This window comes from Nansenia antarctica (genome assembly GCF_963989245.1).
Source record: "Nansenia antarctica genome assembly, chromosome: 5".
Lineage (NCBI taxonomy): Eukaryota > Metazoa > Chordata > Actinopteri > Argentiniformes > Microstomatidae > Nansenia > Nansenia antarctica.
In genome coordinates, this window is record NC_137690.1 from 3188899 (window position 1) to 3212865 (window position 23967).

Sequence of the window (23967 nt, forward strand, 5' to 3'; positions counted from 1 at the left end):
GTTAGTTGACCTTGTATGTAATATGTACTTTCATGTACCTACTTCTGCAAATCTTCTAATAAAGTTTTCAATCAATCAATCAATCAAAAAAAAAAAACACCCCCACCCTCTGTATTTAGCAGGGTCCAAAATGGCCGCTCAATCCTTGCCTAGAGCCCAGAGGAGGTGGCGGACGACTCCCGACTGCTAGACTGGTGATGATGCAGTAATTCATGCAAAAGGAGCCCCGACCAAGTATTGATACTTTTCAGAAGGTCAGAATGGTTATTTCTGTTTTATAAATCCTTTTTTTGATTGGTCAATATGATTGGAGAGTAATATTCAAATATTTTGAGATCCTGGATTTCTTCATTTTCATGAGCTGTAAGCCGTAATCATCAACATTAAATCAAAAACGGCTTGAAATATTTCACTTTGTGTGTAATGAATCTAGAATACATAAACGTTTTACTTTTTGAATTAAATTATGGAAAATAATGAACTTTTCCACGATATATATTACGTTCACAACAAGTGAATTTATTGTTGGAATTACATGCGTTTGCGTTTTGGTAGGCAAAAACACTTTTTGACCTACTAGACATTCCGTAGAAACGAACGTCAACGTAAACGAACAACGTAAAAACGTCAACCAACAAATGAACGTCATGACGTCAACACCGTTGGTTGTTTTGGCGGTTGTTTTGACTTCAGACGCTCGAGAGGTGCTTTCAAACGGACTGACATCAAGTTATAGAAAATGGAATGGTGCGTAATTCATATAAGTTATTAAAGCTTAACACGATAACAGACGTCAGCTCCTCTAACGTTAGTGAAGTCTAGAGAGCTAACTAGGTCTTAGAGATGAAGTTATTTGCGAAATTGTTAAAAGCCAACGATAGCCGATTATCTAGCTAGCTACACATCAGACCCAGTGCGCATGCGCTGTGCTACATCAGACCCAGTGCGCATGCGCTGTGCTACATCAGACCCAGTGCGCATGCGCTATGCTAGCAGAATCTTCTGTCTTAAATATGAATGAATTGTTTGGGGTTAACTGTTTTTTCTATCGTTCCTGTTTTGTGAATATTCTTGTATTAAAAAAGGACTTGCTGTTCGTAGCTAAATGATATGGAAACTAGGAATACATTAGACAAGAGAGTACTTTCTCAGTGTTTATCTTTGGAGAGAGAGAGAGAGAGAGAGAGAGAGAGAGAGAGAGAGAGAGAGAGAGAGAGAGGTTCTATGTGACGCTCTACCTGGTGGTGTAGGGTGAATTCGGGTCTTTTACTATAGGTTTAGCATGGATGTCTGTCTGCTAAATCAATCGAATGATTGAAAATGTAAAGTAGATTTAGTGAGAACATAAACACACTGGAGGTTAGGTGTCCCACACCAGCCGAAGTCACCCTACATGCACATGAATGAATGAATGAATGGTCTTTATTGTCATTAATACAGTACAGGCACCATACAACGACATTTAGGAGGGGGGGGGGCTCCCTGGTGCTTGGAAAAAGACTAAAAACAAGAGGGCCAAGGGTAAAAAGAGAACAGAGCTGGTTTACATAAATAAAGGCTATATACACTATCCACTATACTATACAAATAAAACACTGTGCTGTACTCTATGCTATGCTATACATATCCTAACTTTTCCTATATCTGAACCTTATGTACACATGGGTTGTCATATTGCACATAATATTTGTGTGGATGTGTTTAGATCCAGGATGCGCCGTGCCTCCAGCAATCCCAGGCTGTCGGAGCTCCCCCAGCGGGTGTACAACGACGGTAACAGGATGAGTATGGTGTACGCCACACCCCAGAAGTGAGTCTCATCGACAACGACAACAACAACAGCTGTGTCACACATCCAGGATGTTGAAAATCCAGGGCTATTATGCTAAAGTATAACTTAAAAATCGTATAAAAAACGTCCTTCTAGCATTACGACTGCCAATGGCCCCTGCTCTGAGTATAGGTTACTCTGTCCTGCTATGACTGGTGGACACGTACTTAGTCACATGTATTTTGTTGTAACTTTGGATAAAGGCGTCTGTTAAATTCCCAACATGTAAATGTAATGTCAGATACACAGTAAGCCTGAAGGTCGAAGTTCAACAAGATAGGTATTATATTACCTGAGCGGATCATGGGCTGCCCCCTGCCTCCCATCACAGACCTCCATAGCTGCAGATCCCTGAAGAGAGAACGCAAGATTGTGGCTGACCCCCCACATCACATCCAGCTCACAGCTTGTTTGCATTACTCCCTTCTGGACAGCGCTACAAGGGCCACCAGGTCAAAAACAGCACGCCACTTGAACAGTTTCTTCCCCAAAGCCACACAGCCCTCCTCAATAACTCCTGATCATCGCACCTTGCACTTTACATGTTCTTGCACTTAGTTGTACAGTATATTTATTTCACTCATATTGGTACTGTATATTTTGTCTTGAGTATTGTTGTGTTGTCGTCTTGCTGTTGTATGTTGTATTTTACTGCAGCTTGTTCATCGTGGTAGAATACCACGTCATGTTCCTAGTGCACACACACACACACACACACACACACACACACACACACACAGTGCACTGCATCTTGAAGTTGAATTGAATTGCATTATTTGCTATTCTTTTGTTTCATCGCAGTAAACAACCGTCCTTCGGCAAGCTGAGTATACCCAAGCCCCAGTCCGGCACCTCGGAGAGGAGGACCAGTTTCTTTGGAAATCGGTAAGATGAGCTCAGCCACGTGAAGACTGAAATACTCTGTTTTTCATGTCTTTTAATTTAAAAAAAGGGCATTTCTGCTTTAATGGGATGGAGACAGGAGAGATTGACAGGAAGGATGGGTGAGAGAGAGAGAGAGAGAGAGAGAGAAAGGAAGGATGGATGGATGGATGGATGAGAGAGAGAGAGGAGGATAGAGACAGTAGAGATTGACAGGAAGGATGGATGAGTGAGAGAGGAGGGATGACATGCACTGGGGACCCTGCGATTACAAGGCTGACACCATAGTGCGCTACGCCACTAAGCGCCCCCCCTCACTCACTAAGGTGCATGCAATGTAACCGCAGGGTCCCTGGTTTGATTCCGGCCATTGACCTATCCTGTCATGTCATCCCTCCTCTCTCTCTCTCACACAGTTTTCCTGTCAGTCTCTACTGTCTCTATCCTCCTCTCTCTCTCTCTCACCCAGTTTTCCTGTCAGTCTCTACTGTCTCTATCCTCCTCTCTCTCTCTCTCTCTCTCACACAGTTTTCCTGTCAGTCTCTACTGTCTCTATCCTCCTCTCTCTCTCTCACACAGTTTTCCTGTCAGTCTCTACTGTCTCTATCCTCCTCTCTCTCTCTCTCACCCAGTTTTCCTGTCAGTCTCTACTGTCTCTATCCTCCTCTCTCTCTCTCTCTCTCTCTCTCTCTCTCTCTCTCTCTCTCTCTCTCTCCCATCCTTTCCTGCCAATCTATACTGTCTCTATCCCAATAAAGCAGAAATAACCTAAAAACATAAATTTACTTTTTTTTAAATGATAGTAATTTCCATTGAAGATGGTTTTACCTGTCTAGGATTAGGATTACGCCTTGTCTGTGAAACCGGCCGTTAATGGAGCTGTTTCAGTAGGATGGCCGTAGTCTGGGTGAGCAGGTGAGCAGGTGAGCAGGTCTGTGTGTTCTGACGGTGTTCTGCTCTCTCTGCAGGACCAGCGGGGCGGGTATGGCTCGTAACAGCGCCTTCGGGGCCTTGGGCGGCCCAGAGAAGCTCAAGGACGTCCGGCCTCTCCACGACAAGGCCTTCGTCCAGCAGTGCATCAGGCAGCTGTGCGAGGTACGGGGCAGCTGACGGCTCTCTAATGATCGCACGGTCGGCGGTTCGATCCCCGGCTGGCCACGTGTCGTCAAGGTGTCCTTGGGCAAGACACACGGAACCCCCCAAATTGCTCCCAGTGAGCCGTTGTAAAGTGCTCTGGAATAAGGTGCTATATAAGTGCAGTCCATTTACCGTGCTAGCTACAATACATAAACAGGCGATAACATTTGCCACAGTGCTTTTTTTGCTATTTCCGGCGGAATACATTCGGTGGCTGACTTTCGGTGCATCCCTACTCTAAGCATTTAGATTTTCTGGCTTTTTCAGGGTTGCCACGCTACCTGGAAAACAGGGAAAACATGGAAATTATTAAGCCCTGTTCCATACCTGGAAAAGGCATGGAAACTGAGCAAAATTGAAAATGTACATGGAAAAATTGTGTTGTCCTGGAAAATTTGATAGGCTTTCTAAAACATTTAATAATTGAAGTTTATTCTCAAATGTAAGTAGTTGGCTTGGAACTGTCTGTGGCTGTTCTAAATGTGGCTTTATCAATGTTGGTTGGCAAGCACATGGTTCATTGTTGCAAACAAACATTGATGTGCTCAAACGGTCATATCTCAGCGTAGGAACGTTGGATTTACTCAGGAAGTGGTAGAAGTTTGACTGGCGGTCAATGCAAATGTGTGATCTTTGCTACTTTAATAGATGATGCATTTGCCAAGTGATCAGTATTTAGCCTGTATGGTATATATAGTATATGTATGTGTGTATGTATATATTTTATATGAAGATGTTATAGCTAGCTAGCTATGATTTATTATCAAAATAATGAACAGCAAGCTAGATCCAAAACTAGGGCCGGTGGAGGAGGGCAAGTGTCACATTGGACAGACTACCAAAACAGAAAAATAAAGTATCTTAACTACAGCAAGTGATGTCAGAAATACATTATCTGGAGATTCAATAAGGTAGTTGTATGCAGGTTAGGGTTATATGACATCTCAGGGTTAGGGTCGTTCAGCCACATAGATGGAGGCAGACTGAAAGGACACACATCAACCTCTATTTCATGATTTTTAAAATATATAACGACGTAGATCATTGATCGGCAACGACACCATCTGATTTGGGCTCCTAATTGCTAAAAAGCAATACTGTTTTCTTATTTTAACGTATAAAAGTAGCAAAGACCATACATTTGCATTGACCGCAAGTCAAACCTCTAACAATTCTGCCACCCAAAAGGGGGCGTGATCGTTCTGATGACAGGGAGATGACGTATGACTGCTCTGATGAATTGGAATCACCACCATCACCTATACGTTTTAGGGAACCAAGTTTTTCAGCCCAGTGGTGTTCTAGGCTGGAAATTAGTTCTAGTTTAATACATCTACACTGAGCTATCAAAACACTGGTTAGACAGCGAACTATCTCTAAGCATTTAAGAGCTGATCGCACATCTAGACTAGACTGCACATCTAGATGGCACATCTTTTAAATCAAGTAAGTAGTCAGGTGTCCTCTGGGGGTGGGCCGGTGTGGTGGACGGGCGGGGGCGGAAAGTTTTAACGGTCTAGATATCATCACAAAACATGGTACCTGGAAAATCAAGATGTGGTATGGAAAATGATTTCAAGGCAAGCGTGGCAACCCTGTTTTTTCTTTTCCCTGTCAGTGTCCCTGTTAGAAATACCTTCATTTTGAACAGCTAGGCTACGATTGGAACAGGTCAGAAGCTGATTGTAACTTGTCAGGGTTCCCACAGGTCCTTGAAATCCTTGAAAGTTTGTGAATTTGAGAGGAAAAAAAATCAAGGTCTTAAAAGTTTTTGAAAATAGACATGATGGGTCATTGAAAGTGCTTGAATTCCCCTCTCTCTCTCTCTCTCTCTCTCAAAAAAAATAAAAAAATATTCAAAGATGTTTTACTTAGCTCGTCAACTACTATTTTCGGACTATAAGTCACGCTTTTTTCATAGTTTGGCTGGTCCTGCGACTTAGTCAGGTGCGACTTATATGTCAATATATATATAGAATTTCATACTGACTGACATGAACCAAGGAGTAAACATTACCGTCTACAGCCGACAGAGGGCGCTCTGGGCTTGTGACAACTATATGCTGCTCCTATACCCCTGAAGAAGTTATCTAAAACATTAGCTTGTTGAAGCTAAGCAAACGGTAGCTTGGTGAACTTGCTTACTGGTAACTTGCTTGTTGGACTCGCTGGCTTGTTATGTTCATTTAGCCTATTCAGCCTCCCAGGTATGTTCTTTATGCTATTGTGTTGCTGAATAACTGTTAATGTGTTATGTTAACATACCAGACTTCTATTCAGCCTGTTGTTCTGTGTGCTATTGTGTAGTTGAATAAACTTGCCTTTCCAGATTAAATGTCTGTTCTTGGTCTTGGATTTTGTGAAATATATTTCTAAATAAATGCGACTTATAGTCCAGTGCGACTTATATATGTTTTTCCCTCTTAATGTCGCATTTTTTGACTGATGCGACTTATACTCCGGAGCGACTTATAGTCCGGAAAATACGGTAGTAAATAAGTCTATGTATTGCTTAACTTTACAAATATTTCACAATATGTTGTTTTGCTGTGCTGTGGCTAGATCTGTCTCAAACTGTGCCGCGTTGGGTCCTTGAATTTGAGGGAATCGAGTCTTGAAAGTCCTTGAAAGGTGCTTGAATTTGATGTTTCAGAAGGTGTGGGAACCCTGCTTGTTGACCTCCTATCTGTCTCTCGCGCCCCCCAGGAATGCCATTGCCCCCCCTTGTGGGGGCGTGCCCCACACCTTGAGAGACACTGCCCTAACCCAACACACGAGCAGCGGTAACTCGTCTTAATCCACCTCTGCTTCCCTTGTAGTTCCTGTCAGAGAGGGGCTTCCAGGGGTCCATGTCCACCAAGGCCCTCACCTCTCCCTCCACCAAGGAGTTCCTGAAGATCTTTGAGTTCATCTACTGCCTGCTGGACCCCACCTTCCTGGTGCCCAGCTCCAAGGTGGAGGAGGAGATCCCCCGCATCCTCAGAGACCTGGGGTGAGTCACGCCGCTCTGACACGCCCAGAGGTCGTGTGTGTGTGTGTGTGTGTGTGTGTGTGTGTGTGTGTGTGTGTCTGTCTGTGGTTCTGTGTGTGTCTGTGGTTCTGTGTGTGTCTGGGTCTGTGTGTGTGTGTGTGTGTGTGTCTGTGTGTGTGCCTGCCTCTGTGTGTGTCTGTCTGTCTGTGTCTGTTTGTGTCTTGTCAATGTAGCTGCCATGTCAATGTAGCTGCCTTGTCAATGTAGCTGCCATGTCAATGTAGCTGCCATGTCAATGTAGCTGCCTTGTCAATGTAGCTGCCTTGTCAATGTAGCTGCCTTGTCAATGTAGCTGCCTTGTCAATGTAGCTGCCTTGTCAATGTAGCTGCCATGTCAATGTATCATGCTGCCATGTCAATGTAGCTGCCATGTCAATGTAGCTGCCTTGTCAATGTAGCTGCCTTGTCAATGTATGCTGCCTTGTCAATGTATACTGCCATGTCAATGTAGCTGCCATGTCAATGTATGCTGCCATGTCAATGTATACTGCCATGTCAATGTAGCTGCCATGTCAATGTATGCTGCCATGTCAATGTATACTGCCATGTCAATGTAGCTGCCTTGTCAATGTAGCTGCCTTGTCAATGTATGCTGTCTTGTCAATGTAGCTGCCATGTCAATGTAGCTGCCTTGTCAATGTAGCTGCCTTGTCAATGTATGCTGTCTTGTCAATGTAGCTGCCTTGTCAATGTAGCTGCCATGTCAATGTAGCTGCCTTGTCAATGTATGCTGTCTTGTCAATGTAGCTGCCTTGTCAATGTAGCTGCCATGTCAATGTAGCTGCCATGTCAATGTAGCTGCCTTGTCAATGTAGCTGCCATGTCAATGTAGCTGCCATGTCAATGTAGCTGCCTTGTCAATGTATGCTGCCATGTCAATGTAGCTGCCTTGTCAATGTAGCTGCCATGTCAATGTATGCTGCCTTGTCAATGTAGCTGCCATGTCAATGTAGCTGCCTTGTCAATGTAGCTGCCATGTCAATGTATGCTGCCTTGTCAATGTAGCTGCCTTTAGGGGTGTAACGATACATCGATTCACATCGATACATCGATTCATTGACTAACGATCTGATTACATCGACGCAATGTAAAAACATCGATCTATATCGTCATCTTAAAGATACACCTTTATTTTGAAATGGCACATTCTGCGTGACTGTCACCATTTCCGTGCAGCGCGCGACTAGCAGACACTCTCTGCTCGGTTGGGAAAACTCAACATGTTGACTGACGCTGGCTGCGTTCGTCAAACACGCTCTGGAAATCTGATCAGCACTCGCGGAACGCCTCTTGTCCAATCAAATGACTTGAACCCAGTGTTGCGCTCCGGCGCTCTCAGAGCGAGTTGACGAACGCAGCCCACATGTTACTGACGCTGTCAGCCAGTCAAACGCGGACTCCCAAACCCCACCTCTTCTCTCCTCTCTGCTCTGAGCTGTCCTTCCAAACCCACGTTGCGCTAGCCTGCCTAGCTTAGTTAGCTACAATAACTTTGCGAATAAAACAAACAACAAGCACCGTGTGTTCCTCACAGCCCACCACAGGGACACACATCTACCTCCACGTCCACTGGGCTGCTACAGGCCAACTAGCCGCACAGACACACATATTCACAACACTGCATGCTAACAGAAGTTAAGCTAAAGCAGCTAACGTGTATTTTTTGGGGGGGCATGGTAGGGTCGGGGAGGGGATACAACTTATACACACAAACAGACACACACACACACGCACACAACATGATATCGCGTCATATCGATCATATCGTCATATCGATCTTGAATAGAATCGAATCGTAATCGTATCGTGACTGACATTGTGATATCGTCAAACATTGTATCGTCATACAAACAAATCGATATAATATCGTATCGTGATGAAGCTGGTGATTTACACCCCTAGCTGCCTTGTCAATGTATGCTGCCATGTCAATGTATGCTGCCATGTCAATGTAGCTGTCTTGTCAATGTAGCTGCCATGTCAATGTATGCTGCCATGTCAATGTATGCTGCCATGTCAATGTAGCTGCCTTGTCGAACAATCTATGTCCGCTGAGTAGGGGAGCGCGGGGTATGTTGTCACATGCTGTCTAACTTTTACTGGGCATAATACATCACAATGGTATAAATGTCATACAAAATGAAAGAAGGAAGTCGTCTTTTTTTGTCCTATAAGCACATATTTTATATTGATTATAATCATATCTTATTTCAGTACAGAGCTGTAGACCGTTAAATAGACAGCGTGCATTTGTGGCAATTTGACAATGTGACAAAACACTACGTCGGGCACACACATGGGCGTCGTCATATTTGGACAAGTAACTTGAGCTCTCGGACAAATAAAAGATAAGTTCACTTGGGAAAAGCTTTATGTCAAGCCCGTGTGTGTGTGTGTGTGTATGTATGTATGTGCGTGTGTGTGTGTGTGTGTGTGTGTGTGTGTGTGTGTCAAGCCCTGGTCTGTGTCTGTCTGTCTCTGTTTTTGTCTGTGTCTGTCTGTTCTTGTCTGTGTTCTTGTCTGTGTCTGTCTATTGTTGTTCTGTCCTGTCTCTGTCTGTCTGACTGACTGTCTGTCTGTATGTATCCAACCACCCGTCCATCTGTCTCTCCTGAGTGTATGTCTGTGTCTGCAGGTATCCGTTTGCTCTGTCCAAGAGCTCCATGTTCTCAGTGGGAGCTCCTCATACCTGGCCCCAGGTGCTGGGGGCTCTGATCTGGCTCATTGACACCGTCAAGGTGGGTACCCGCCATTTACGCCATTATCCAAAGCCACTTATCCATTTAGCACCATTAGTGCTATCGCTAGTGCAGTTATCCATCACCAAGTTTACATCCCTGTTAAAACTCTAGCCTTGCCTTACAGGGTTCGACAGTAACGCTTGCCCGGAGCAAGTAAAAAGATTCGCCAGGTTTGTTTGCGCGAGCCCGACGACGCTGCTGGATCCTGGATATGTTAACCTGTGTGCAGGAAGAACAACAGACGGCGCAGGCGCCAGACCAGACTATATGATCGTGGAGTGAAGATATTATTAAAGCGTACGTACGCGCCTGTCGATCACCCGGTCGCATCGCGTACGCTTAAATAATAGCTTCACTCCACGATCATCTAGTCTGGTCTGGCGCCTGCGCAGTCTGTTGTTCTTCCTGCACACAGGTAAACATATCCAGGATCCAGCAGCGTCGTCGGGCTCACGCAAACAAACCCAGCGAATGTTTTACTTGCTCCGGGCAAGTAAAACGGCGTTACTGTCGAACCCTGCCCCCCAGCACTGCTTCTCCTGACACCCGCTTTTTTCACTCTACTGTGTCCCTCAACTTATATTGCCCCCTTGTATTGTTTCTCCAGTGTCTAAATATATATAAAAAAACTAGGTTTAGAAGAAGGTGATAGAAGGCTTTTCCTTCTATCAATGGCCCCGGGCCTGAGCTAGATTACTCTTCCTGCTACGACTGGTGGATTGATGATTCACTTGCTTAGTATTAAAATGTATTGATTGTAAGTCGCTTTGGAATAAGGCGTCTGCTAAATGCCAAAAATGTAAATGTTATAACATGCAAATAATGAATAACCAAGGTGACTTTGTGTTGTTGTTGTTGACAGATATACTGCTGCATGAGGGAACAGGACCTGCTGTTCCAGGACTCCTTCTCTGATGGCAGCATGCCCATTGAGGAGGGCGTGGAGTACCACAAGGTATACTCGTATACTCGTATGTGTGCGTGACAAATGAGATTTGATTTGCTTAATTATTCTGCTTTATTGGGAGAGAGGAGAGAGGAGAGAGGAGAGAGGAGAGAGGAGAGAGGAGAGAGGAGAGAGGAGAGAGGAGAGAGGAGAGAGGAGAGAGGAGAGAGGAGAGAGAGAGAGAGAGAGAGAGAGAGAGAAAAAGAAGGGATGACATAACAGGTATGTGTGTCACAGCTCTTCATGGACTATACAACTGAGACCTACGCCAAGTTCATGCAGGGGGCCGACACGTTCGAAGACGAGGACGAACAGTACCTGCTTAAACTGAGTACGCCCTGGAACGACTTTGTTTCTTCTTCTTCTTCTTCTTCTTCTTCTTCTTCAATTTTAATTAGGGGGGGGGGTATTATTGTTGTTTATTATTTATTTGTTTGTTTGTCTTCCACAGAGAAGCTGTACAACGTGGACGAGGCACTCCTGCACTCCATGGAGGAGAAGCACAGGATTCTGGGAGACGAGGTCGACAGGCTGGAGAAAGAGAGCCAGGCGGTTAGTCTAATCAATAATAAGACCAGTTAATAATCACATTTATATTAGCAAGCAAGATGCTTGTACAGTTCTTCTTCCTTCGGCGTATGGGTAGTTGTTTTCCTCCCCACTCCACCAGGCTCGGGGCCGAGGGGCTACCCTTTTACCACCCGAGACCTGGTTGAGGGGCTCACCCGGGCTATATTTCTGGACACCCCTCCAGAAGCCACGTCATCGTCTCGTCATCTAATAACGACAGACCATGCATCCCGTTGGGTGGGTGGTACACCGGGCAATCCAGGATAACATGGTCTACGGTTTGGTCCTCTGCGCCACACTCGCACAACGTATTTGGGGCCAAGCCCCATCTGTGCATTGATGAGCGGAAACGCCCGACGCCGGTCCAGAGATGATTGAGCCTCACCCAGGATAGCCTTGGCAAGTCCATCCCGAGGGGCTCAGGGCCGGCGACTGGGATGTGGTTGCGGAGTTTGGAGGTGTTTGCCTCCCACTCCGCGCGCCACGTATAATCCGCCCATCCTGCCGCACTGATGTTAAGAACTCTGCATTGCTGCCTGAGATCCTGTGCGGCAGGATCCGCTGTTATAGTGAGCCTATCATGGAGCAGATGGTTATTAAGCTCCACGGCCCGGCAGGCGAGACGTGCTGTGGCTCCCATGCGGCGGAGGCCTGCGGGCTGGATCCCTGCTAGGATGGGAAGGTTGTATGGAGCTATTTTAGTGCCATCAGAAATTGAATTGTATTTGACAGATTGAATTGAATCTGAGCCAAAACTGAATTGTATTTGACAGATTGAATTCTATTCAATTCAGTTTTCATTATTTTAATTCAGTTTTCAAATTCAGTTTCTCTAAATACAATTCGGTTTTTCTCAAAATACAATTCAGTTTTAGAGGCACTCATCCGGGGACTCTGGGCTAGGTAGAATAATAGAGCACCGATTCTAAGAGCAATTGCGCGTGTAGTTTGACTGGCGGTCAATTTCTGGTCTTTGCTACTTTAATCCGATAAAATAAGAAAACAGTATTGCTTTTAAGATATTAGATGCCCAAATCCGATGGCCAGTTAGTAGGGGTGCAACGGTTCTCGTTTTTTTTACGGACGGTACGGTTTGCGTTCCACGGCTCAATTCACTAGTGAACCGTGACGGTTTTCGGTTTCCGTTTTCGTTTTCGTTTTTTTTTTTTTTACCTTTATTTTACCAGGAAGTCACATTGAGATTAAAACCTCTTTTACAAGAGAGACCTGGCCAAGACAGGGTCAAAATAGTAGCTTAAAAAAACAGTTCAGATAACAAGACAGGACATAAGACAGTGGCAACAATACAATAGACAAACAATGGTAGGGGTATTTACAAGGTGATTAAAACATTGAGAAGTCTAACCAAAGCAGGTACAGCGAGCGGTGACCACATCCTTTAATCTACGCTTGAAGATACCGTATTTTCCGGACTATAAGTCGCACCCGAGTATAAGTCGCAGCAGACCAAAAATGGGTCATGAAGAGGAAAAAACCACATATAAGTCGCACTGGACTATAAGTCGCATGGTTCAAGGGAACGGGCTTGGCGGAATCAGCGGGGAAAGAAGACCCTGTTGAGCTTGACTCTAGTCTGGCACTGTGAAGAGACATGAGAGGATTTGTAAGCCCAGGAAGGACATAATTCACGTTGAAACTTCTTCTGAAAGGTTAAGGAATACTTGTATTATCGAGTGTAAAGTCCGCTAGCTAGCGCGGGGCTAACAACATGGCGTCGCGGAGGAAAAATGAAACTTTGAACAGCCTCTAAAAGGTAATAAATGACTTTAACATCGTGTGTAACGTTCATAATAGCGTGTATAACGTTGATAATATAGTGCTTAATGTCCACATTGTCGAGTGTAACGACTATTTATCGTGTATGAGGCCATGGGAAAAGATAGCTTGGTGAAAAACGGAAGTAGGTAGGATGCTACAAACAATGTAACATTGAACAGCCTCTAAAAGGTAATAAATGACTTTAATGTCGTGTATAAACGTTCATAATATCGTGTATAAGGTCCATAATATAGTGCTTAATGTCCACATTGTCGTGTTTAATGTCCACATTGTCGAGTATAATGGCTATTCTATCGCGTATGAAGCGCTACCGGAAGTAGCAAAATGCTACTCGCGGGTGCAACATTGCAACGTTAAATAGCCTCTGGAAGGTATAAATGACTTTAATATCGTTTCTAACGTCCATAACATTGTGTATAAGGTCCATAACATCATGTTTAATGTCCACATTGTCGTGTTTAATGTCCACATTGTCGAGTATAATGGCTATTCTATCGCGTATGAAGCGCTACCGAAAGTAGCAAAATGCTACTCGCGGGTGCAACATTGCAACGTTAAATAGCCTCTGGAAGGTATAAATGACTTTAATATCGTTTCTAACGTCCATAACATTGTGTATAAGGTCCATAACATCATGTTTAATGTCCACATTGTCGTGTTTAATGTCCACATTGTCAAGTATAATGGCTATTCTATCGTGTATGAGGCGCTAGCGGAAGTTACTCCTTGGTTCATGTCAGTCAGAGATTACCGTATGTCAGTTCATGTCAGTCAGAGATTATGAATTATTGATATATAAGTCGCACCTGACTATAAGTCGCAGGACCAGCCAAAGTATGAAAAAAACCGCGACTTATAGTCCGGAAAATACGGTACTTATGGAAAAAAGGGCCTCTAATTTAAAAGTAGTCTGTAGGTCATTCCAAGACCAAGGGCCATAATAAGACAAGCTTGCCCTTCCAACATTGTTCATGATAAGTGGCACCTTGTATTGTAGCCATCTACGAGACCTGAGACCCGAGCCACTCGGTATAGGGATGAACTTCAGGCCCAGATAATTCGGTAAGAAGCCAGAGATGATTTTAAACACAAGAGTGTACCAGTGTTGGAGCCTTCTGACAGAAAGAGATGGCCATCCAACCAGACTATACAGTGTACAGTGATGGGTCCTGAAGGCACTATTGGTGATGTATCTTAGAACCGAATGATACAGGGGGTCTAGCTTGGATAAAGTGGACAGAGAAGCAAACCTATATACTGTATCACCATAATCCAATTGTGAAAGGAAAAGGGCGGAGACAAGACGTTTTCTGGAAGCCAAGGAAAAGCTAGATTTAAATCTATACAGGAAGCCCACTGTACGCTTAAGCTTTATGGCGAGAAGATCAATTTGGCCGCGTTCGTAAATTAGCTCTGAGAGCGCAGGAGCGTCCACGTGAATGCCTCGAACGCGGCCTTTGGTCAGAGGTCGAGTTGGTCTGGAACGTTTGTTTCTGAACCGAACCGTACCGAAAACCGTGACCCAAAATACCGAACCGTACCGAACCGTGGGCCAACTGAACCGTTGCACCCCTACCAGTTAGGCAAACTATTGTAGTGTGGTTTCCGATCAATGATCGACGTAGTTATATGGAGAAAAGTAATGAAATAGGCAATGTGTGTCCTTTCAGTCTGTCTCCAGAGCAGTCATACGTCATCTCCCTGTCATCAGAACGATCACGTCCCCTGTTGGGTGCTAGAAGTGTAGAAGTTTGACTGGCAGTCAATGGAAATTTGTGGTCTTTGCTACTTTAAGAAAACTGTATCGCTTTTTAGATATTAGGATCTCAAATCCGATGGCCAGTCAGGCAAACAATGATATCATCATTGCCGATCATTGATCGTCAACGACACTATATAATAGTTTGCCTAACTGGCCATCGGATTTAGGTTCCTAATATCTACAATATACAATTCAATTTGTGCCCATATTCAATTCAATCTGTCAAATACAATTCAATTTCTGATGGCACTAAAATAGCTCCATAAGTTTGTCCCAGTACAGTAAAGCTTGTACAGTAATCAATGTTGTCACCAACATGCTGTTCGCATCTTCTTCAAGCTAAGCCTTTTCAGGGTTCGACAGTAACACTGTTTTACTTGCCCGGAGCAAGTAAAACATTCGCGGGGTTTGTTTACGCGAGCACGCCGACGCTGCTAGATCCTGGATATGTTTACCTGTGTGCAGGAAGAACAACAGACGGCACAGGCGCCAGACCAGACTAGATGATCGTGGAGTGAAGATATTATCAAAGCGTACGCGCCTGGCGATCAACCGTCGGCATTGGAGAGACAGTACAAGGGGGGCATTGGAGAGACAGTACAAAGGGGGCAATAGGAGTTTTAGGAGGCATGGTATAGGGGAAAAGCAGGTGTCTCAGGAGACGCTGGGGGGTAGAAATGTCTCAGGAGGAGCCGTTAAGGTGTAGCCTGAAGAGATGGGTCTTCAGTCTCAGACGGAAGATTGGTAGCGACTGCAGTTAGTCTATTAGCAGACCTCCATTCCTCTCTGAGCTGGTTACAGACCTCCATTCCTCTCTGAGCTGGTTACAGACCTCCATTCCTCTCTGAGCTGGTTACAGACCTCCATTCCTCTCTGAGCTGGTTACCGACCTCCATTCCTCTCTGAGCAGGACAGGCTGATGACCAAGAGGGCAGAGAAGCTGAAGCTGCAGACGGACCTGCAGAAGCTCCAGAGTTACCACGGCAACCTGGAGTCCTTCAAAGCCGGCCTGGAGGAGAAAGCTGCGGGATTGGCTGAGGAGCTGGAGGCTTCTGGTAAGACAAAGCATTTCTTATTGGTGGAATATATAGGCAGTCCCAAGACTGGAGTCAAAATGATAGTATTGGTAATATATCTATTCAAAAATGTTTTACTTAGCTCGTCAACTAAGTTCTGTCTCAAACTATGCCGTGTTGGGTACTTGAATTTGAGGGAATTGAGTCTTGAAAATCCTTGAAAGGTGCTGGAAATGTCCTTGAATTTGATGTTTCAGAAGGTGTGGGAACCCTGAAAACATTGTTAACCACCAGGAAGAGAGTTCCCACTTCAGTTAAACTTGTCTGAAGAGAGTTCCCACTTCGGTTAAAGTTGTCTGGAGAGAGTTCCCACTTCAGTTAAACTTGTCTGGAGAGAGTTCCCACTTCAGTTAAACTTGTCTGGAGAGAGTTCCCACTTCAGTTAAACTTGTCTGGAGAGAGTTCCCACTTCAGTTAAACTTGTCTGAAGAGAGTTCCCACTTCAGTTAAACTTGTCTGGAGAGAGTTCCCACTTCAGTTAAATTTGTCTGGAGAGAGTTCCCACTTCAGTTAAACTTGTCTGAAGAGAGTTCCCACTTCAGTTAAACTTGTCTGAAGAGAGTTCCCACTTCAGTTAAACTTGTCTGGAGAGAGTTCCCACTTCAGTTAAACTTGTCTGGAGAGAGTTCCCACTTCAGTTAAACTTGTCTGGTCCTCAGGCCTGCAGGCGGAGACCCTGAAGCAGGAGCAGTCCCGACTGCAGCACGTCCTGCTGAACCAGAAGTTCACGCCGGCCGACATCGACAGGATCAACCGGGAGAAGAGGGAGCTGCAGCAGACCATCACCAGCCTGAGCAGGAGGCTGGAGGAGGCCGAGCAGAACATGTGGAACGAGGAGATCGCCTTGGCCAAGATCAAGGAGACGGTAGGAGGTCGCTCTGGCTAAGGTCAAGGAGAAGGAAGGGGAACCGGATGTTCTATCTATAACAGATGTATACAGAATGTACGACTAGCCTGACTGTTCACCTGGCATCTCACCAGATCACAGATAAAAAAAACTGTTACATGCAACCTCTCTCTCTCTCCCTCCCCCCCCCTCTCTCTCTCTCCCTCCCTCTCTCTCTGTCTGTCTCCCCTCTCTCTCTCTCTCTCTCTCCCTCCCTCTCCCCTCTCTGTCCGTCTCTCTCCCCCCCTCCTCTCCTTCCCACTCTCTATCTCTCCCCTCTTTCTCTCTCTCGCTCCCCTCCCTTTCTCTCTCCCCCTCCCTCCCTCCCTCCTCTCTGTCCATCTCTCTCTGTCCCTCCTCTCCCCCCAACTCTCTCTCTCCCCCCTCTTTCTCTCTCACTCCCCCTCTTTCTCTCTCTCCCTCCTCTCCCCTCTCTCTCACTCCCTCCCTCCCCTCTTTCTCTCTCTCACTCTCTCTCTCTTCCTCCCTCCCTCTCTCCCCTAGGCTGCGCTGAGTCTAACAGAGTACCACAAGCTGGCCCGCAAGCTGAAGCTCATCCCCCAGTCGGCAGAGAACGCCTGCGGTCAGGACTATGAGATCAGGTCCACCTCCGAGTACGGCCTGTACAAGACACAGGTTCAGGTGCGTCTACCCGCTCCCTCGGCGGTTCGATCCCCGGCTGGCCACGTGTCTATCTACAGGATTCCCGCGCTGCTCTTAAAAAGCTGTAAAGTCTAAAATCCAGCAATCCAATTCACAAGGCCTAAAAAAGGTCTCAAAAATCAGTTATTCGGTCTAAAAATTAGGTGCTAGGTCTAAAGAAATGTATTAGCTTGTCCTGCAAGGAAATCAGTCCGACCACATCTATTTACGTGGATATTAATCAAGCTGGAACCCAAAAAAATGCCAATTCGCTGCCCCCGGGAGAAATTATTGGTAAACGAAGCTTAAATTTGACTTGAAACTTGTAGGAATCCTGTATCTAGGTGTCCTTGGGCAAGACACTGAACCGCCAAATTTGCTCCCAATGAGCGGGGCCAGCGCCTTGCATGGAAGCTTGCCGCCGTGTGTGTGAATGGGGGGAATGAGAGGCCGTTGTAAAGTGCTTTGGAATAAGGCGCTGTGTAAGTGCAGTCCATTTACCGTTTACCTCAAAACCCAATCAAGGGCCATTCAGTTTCCCCCCAAAGCTGTGCGGCCACTGAGAGCCTCTTATTGTAAGTCCATTGTTAGGAAATCAATGAAAGTTGGTAGGGATGTCCCGATCCGATATTGATATCGCATATCGCTGCGATATTGGACCTGAATGCTGGATCGCAGATCGCACAGGAAAAAAAATAGGCAGCGATCTGGGGCTCGCGATCTCAGTGTCACTCACGTGATGACAACAGTAGTAGTCAGTGGTCGCGTGCATGACAGTTGGCTAGTAGCTACCTGTGTGTAAGGAGTCTGACAATGTCATGATGCCAGCTGGTGAAATCATAAACCATTTGCTTAAGTAATTTTTCGGTTATTTACATATTCTGAAACTACAGATTGTAAGCTTTCAAATGATGCGTCATACATTGAAATCGGAAAAAAAATCAAGACGACATGAGTATTTGAATGTTGGTGCATTCAGAATGCGACAGGAGAAAAGTGACTCTGATCAAACAACAACAACAAACGCTGCTAACAGCGGAACATCGCTAGGAACGTATGCGTTTTTATATCATCACAACCTGCTGAGAGAACATGGACACGGTAAAAACACATACCTACACATAACTAGATGAACACACAGTCCTTGCTTTTGAACACGTCCTAAAACGAGAGTACGTATTTAGTGATCGTTAAACTGTTGTATATTATATCGACTGGGTATTTTAAAACTTTTAAAAAACGAAAACCAGATATTGTAGTCACCCCTTCGACTCTGCAAAAAGGGTCCTATAATTGATTTGCCATTTGTAAGAGAAGATAAATAGAATAAAAACCTGAAGGCACTAAAACTAGAAATCAGACAGTAACTCTTTTTTTTCTACTATGCTGAATGCTGCTGTTTAAATTGTTTTAACCAGTTGGTCACTGAGTACTGCAGAGTACTGTTTCTGTTGCTTGAATAAAGGCTGGCAGTCTTTAATAGCCAACTGTTGTTGTGGACTATATACTGGGGAAGTATTTGTTATTATTCAGGAGTAAAACAATAAATACAAATATCGGATTGATATCGGTATCGCAGATACCTGAAGCCCAGGTATCGGTATCGGTAGTGAAAAAATGGGACCGGGACATCCCTACTATTTAGTGATCCTAAAACTGTTGTTTGTTATATATATTTGATTTTAAAAATATTATTTATATCGAGTGGGCACTTCAACACTTAAACCTTCGTAATATAATTTAAAAAAATAATAATATATGAAAACACACACAAAAATGTTTTGCTCATTTGTGCGAAATGACAATTGCGAGACATTCCCCCCTTTCACCAGTCGGCGTCACATATTGTTTATAACAACACTTTCTGTTTATTGCATTTGAAGATAGATTCTGTATTCTGTGTGTTCTATATTCTGTATTCTATGTTGGGCATTCTCCTTCCAGAATCCTTTGAGGACACTGATCGGTAACGTGGAGGAGGAGTGCAGTCGACTGGCTAACAAGAAGCTCAGCGTGGAGGAGTCTCTGGAACAGGTAGCTGAGAGTAGGGGTTAGTCTCTGGAACAGGTAGATGAGAGTAGTGGTTAGTCTGGAACAGGTAGATGAGAGTAGGGGTTAGTCTCTGGAACAGGTAGATGAGAGTAGTGGTTAGTCTCTGGAACAGGTAGATGAGAGTAGGGGTTAGTCTCTGGAACAGGTAGATGAGAGTAGTGGTTAGTCTCTGGAACAGGTAGATGAGAGTAGGGGTTAGTCTCTGGAACAGGTAGATGAGAGTAGGGGTTAGTCTGGAACAGGTAGATGAGAGTAGTGGTTAGTCTCTGGAACAGGTAGATGAGAGTAGTGGTTAGTCTCTGGAACAGGTAGCTGAGAGTAGGGGTTAGTCTCTGGAACAGGTAGCTGAGAGTAGGGGTTAGTCTCTGGAACAGGTAGCTGAGAGTAGTGGTTAGTCTGGAACAGGTAGATGAGAGTAGGGGTTAGTCTGGAACAGGTAGATGAGAGTAGTGGTTAGTCTCTGGAACAGGTAGATGAGAGTAGGGGTTAGTCTCTGGAACAGGTAGATGAGAGTAGGGGTTAGTCTGGAACAGGTAGATGAGAGTAGTGGTTAGTCTCTGGAACAGGTAGATGAGAGTAGTGGTTAGTCTCTGGAACAGGTAGATGAGAGTAGGGGTTAGTCTCTGGAACAGGTAGCTGAGAGTAGGGGTTAGTCTAGAACAGGTAGATGAGAGTAGGGGTTAGTCTCTGGAACAGGTAGCTGAGAGTAGTGGTTAGTCTCTGGAACAGGTAGATGAGAGTAGTGGTTAGTCTCTGGAACAGGTAGATGAGAGTAGTGGTTAGTCTGGAACAGGTAGATGAGAGTAGTGGTTAGTCTGGAACAGGTAGATGAGAGTAGGGGTTAGTCTCTGGAACAGGTAGATGAGAGTAGGGGTTAGTCTCTGGAACAGGTAGATGAGAGTAGGGGTTAGTCTGGAACAGGTAGATGAGAGTAGTGGTTAGTCTCTGGAACAGGTAGATGAGAGTAGGGGTTAGTCTCTGGAACAGGTAGATGAGAGTAGTGGTTAGTCTCTGGAACAGGTAGATGAGAGTAGTGGTTAGTCTGGAACAGGTAGATGAGAGTAGTGGTTAGTCTCTGGAACAGGTAGATTAGAGTAGGGGTTAGTCTCTGGAACAGGTAGATTAGAGTAGGGGTTAGTCTCTGGAACAGGTAGATGAGAGTAGTGGTTAGTCTCTGGAACAGGTAGATGAGAGTAGTGGTTAGTCTCTGGAACAGGTAGATGAGAGTAGGGGTTAGTCTGGAACAGGTAGATGAGAGTAGGGGTTAGTCTCTGGAACAGGTAGATGAGAGTAGGGGTTAGTCTCTGGAACAGGTAGATGAGAGTAGGGGTTAGTCTCTGGAACAGGTAGATGAGAGTAGGGGTTAGTCTCTGGAACAGGTAGATGAGAGTAGTGGTTAGTCTCTGGAACAGGTAGATGAGAGTAGGGGTTAGTCTCTGGAACAGGTAGATGAGAGTAGGGGTTAGTCTCTGGAACAGGTAGATGAGAGTAGGGGTTAGTCTCTGGAACAGGTAGATGAGAGTAGTGGTTAGTCTGGAACAGGTAGCTAGACCTCTGGAGAGAGTAGAGTAGTGGTTAGTCTCTCTCTCTCTTCCAGGAGAGTAGAGGAGAGTAGTGGTTAGAGTACCTAGGCCTCTAAGATAGGAGAGTAGAGTGCCTAGGCCTCTAAGATAGGAGAGTAGGGGTTATAGAGCAGGTGTACTCAGACCTGTGGATGTTTCTTTTAAGATAGGTCAGGACTTGAGTAGACAGCAGCCCTAGTTGCATTCTCATCTCTCTCCTCCCTCCCCCCCCTCCCTCTCTCTCTCTCTTTTCTTCTCACTCTCTCTTTCCCCTCTCACTCCCCTCCCCCCCCCCATCTCTCTTCCAAGGTGAACTCTAACGTCTCAGACAAGAACAACGACCTGAGGCAAATGAGAGAACAGATCCGTAGGCTGGACGAACAGCTGGAGCTGGACATGCAGGTACGGTATAACAACAACAACAACAACAACAGGGTTCCCACGCTGGTCTTAAAAAGCCTTTAAGTCTAAAATCCAGCAATCCGACTTATAAGGCCTAAAAAGGTCTTACATTTCAGTTATTTGGTCAAAACATGAGGTGCTAGGTCTTAAAAAAAAGAGATTCTGCAAGGAAATCAGTCCGACCACGTCTATTTACGCGGAAATTAATCACGCTGGAACCAAAGAAAAGCCAATTCGCTGCCTTCCGGGAGAAATTATTGGCGAACGAAGCTACATAGCACATGCGTTTGTAATATTGAGGTGTGTGTGTGTGTGTGTGTGTGTCTGTGTCTATCCGTGTCTCTGTCCGTCCGTGCGTGTGTGTCCGTGCGTGTGTGTCTGTCCGTGCGTGTGTGTCCGTGTGTGTGTGTGTGTGTGTCTGTCCGTGTGTGTGTGTGTGTGTGTCTGTCGTTGTCCGTCCGTGCGTGTGTCTGTCCCTCTGTGTGTGTGTGTGTGTGTCCGTGTCGCTCCGTGTGTGTCTGTCCGTCCGTCCGTCCGTGTGTGTGTGCGTGTCTGTCTGTGTCGCTCCATGGGTGTGTCCGTGTGTGTGTGTGTGTGTCTGTCGCTCTGTGTCTGTGTCTGTGTGTGTGTGTGTGTGTGTGTGTGTAGGAGCTGGCCAGGGAGGAGCAGAAGTGGGCGGCGGAGGTGGACTCAGTGGAGAGCCACTTCAAGCTGCTGGAGAAGAAGGTGACCCACGGCTACGACGACTCTGAGGAGCAGCTCAAACACGCACAGCAGCAGTGAGTCTCTCTCTCTCTCTCTCCCCCTCTCTCTCTCTCCCCCCCTCTCTCTGTCTCTCTCTGTCTCTCTCTGTCTCTCTCTGTCTCTCTCTGTCTCTCTCTGTCTCTCTCTCTGTCTCTCTCTCTCTCTGTCTATCTCTCTCTGTCTCTGTCTCTCTCTCTCCGTCTCTGTCTCTCTCTCTCTCTCTCTCCCGCTCCCTCTGTCTCTCTCTCTCTCTCTCCCTCCCTCTGTCTCTGTCTCTCTCTCTCTCTCTCTCTCTCTCTCTCTCTCTCTGTCTCTATCTCTCTCAATTCAATTCAATTCAATTCAACAGGCTTTATTGGCATGACGTTTTACAAGTGTTGCCAAAGCACAATCACAGATATGACGAACAACAACATAACAACATAATATCAATGACATGAAAAAATAATATAATATAAATAAAATAAAGCAGGTGGTGCAGAGAATAAAACATGGCATACTGTATGTATGTCCTACTGGTTGTCCCTTTTCTTGTGACAGGAATTGACATATTTTGCAGCCAAAACTGCACATTCTTTCTGTTCCCCCAGAAGGGCTGGTAATCTCTCTCTCTGTCTCTATCTCTCTCTCTCTATCTCTGTCTCTCTCTCTCCCTCCCTCTGTCTCCCTCTCTGTCTCTCTCTCTCTCCCTGCCTCTCTCTCTCTCCCTGCCTCTCCCTCTCTCTCTCTCTCTGTCTCTGTCTCTCTCTCTCTCTCTCTCTCTCTCTCTCTCTCTCTCTCTCTCCCTCTCTCTCTCAATTTCAATTCAATTTCAAAGGGCTTTATTGGCATGGGAAACATACATTTACATTGCCAAAGCATGTGAAGTGTGAAGTATAGAGACGTCTCTCTGTCTCTCTGTCCCTCTGTCTCTCTCTCCCTCTCTCTCTCTCTGTCTCTCTCTCTCTGTCTCTATCTGTCTCTCTGTCTCTTTGTCCCTCTGTCTCTCTCTCCCTCTCTCTCTCTCTCTGTCTCTCTCTCTGTCTCTCTCCCTCCCTGTCTCTCTGTCTCTCTCTCTGTCTCTCTCTCCCTCCCTCTCTCTCTGTCTCCCTCTGTCTCTCTCTCTCTCTGTCTCTCTCTCCCTCTCTCTCTCTCTCTCTCTCTCTGTCTCTCTCCCTCTCTCTCTCTCTCTCTCTCTCTCCCTCCCTCTCTCTCTCTCACTCTCTCTCCCCCCTCTATCTCTCCCCCCTCTCTCTCCCTCAAAACAGCACAGCAGCAGTGAGTCTCTCTCACTCTCTCTCCCCCCCCCTCTCTCTCTGTTTTATCTATTTACTTCTTATATTTGCTTTTATTCATTGTAATTTTTATTTTTTTATGCTCCTCTTGTGGAGGGATGTGGAGGGATATGGAGGGATGTGGAGTGGTGTAGAGGGATGTAGAGGGATGTGGAGGGATGTGGAGGGGTGTAGAGGGGTGTAGAGGGATGTAGAGGGATGTAGAGGGATGTGGAGGGATGTAGAGGGTTGTAGAGGTGCACAATCGAGTCGAGGCAGAGAGGAGGATAGCGATGTTTCTCTCTGTGATAGTGTGATTATGCAAGCCTTTTCTGAAAGGGATGGGAACCCGATTGTTTCAGCTTCTCCCAGGGAGAAAGTGGTAGAGTTACCATCCTCCCCGAGTCCTACCATACCATCCGCTGACAGCCTATCTCTGCCTGTAACCGGTGAGCGATTGCGTGTCGCTCAAGTAGCTGATCAGTCATTAAACAAATGTTTTTTACATGCAGCTAGTGAGGAATCTGAAATAGGGGGCAACGTAGTTTATTTCCTTAACGATGGGATATTAATGCGTAAATGGTCTCCTCCTAATGCAAATGGTTGTGAGTGGAATACTGTAAAACAAGTGGTTGTGCCTGTGGGTTATA

General features: G+C 45.5%; 1 protein-coding gene across 1 annotated transcript in view; it reads left to right on the forward strand.

The window, feature by feature from the left end:
* Window positions 1–1709: 1709 nt before the first annotated feature.
* LOC308159177 (kinetochore protein NDC80 homolog) overlaps window positions 1710–23967 on the forward strand; it is a gene marked incomplete at its 3' end in the record, with an annotated part of 24465 nt that continues 2207 nt past the window's right edge. The window contains exons 1-14 of the mRNA XM_080532924.1: window positions 1710–1810; window positions 2633–2716; window positions 3682–3808; window positions 6670–6842; window positions 9517–9619; window positions 10485–10577; window positions 10806–10899; window positions 11020–11120; window positions 15611–15755; window positions 16436–16641; window positions 17167–17304; window positions 19249–19338; window positions 21228–21320; window positions 21969–22099. Of these exons, the coding sequence (XP_080389050.1) occupies window positions 1713–1810; window positions 2633–2716; window positions 3682–3808; window positions 6670–6842; window positions 9517–9619; window positions 10485–10577; window positions 10806–10899; window positions 11020–11120; window positions 15611–15755; window positions 16436–16641; window positions 17167–17304; window positions 19249–19338; window positions 21228–21320; window positions 21969–22099 (1676 nt within the window). The 5' untranslated portion in view covers window positions 1710–1712. The remainder of the gene's footprint in view (window positions 1811–2632; window positions 2717–3681; window positions 3809–6669; window positions 6843–9516; window positions 9620–10484; window positions 10578–10805; window positions 10900–11019; window positions 11121–15610; window positions 15756–16435; window positions 16642–17166; window positions 17305–19248; window positions 19339–21227; window positions 21321–21968; window positions 22100–23967) is intronic.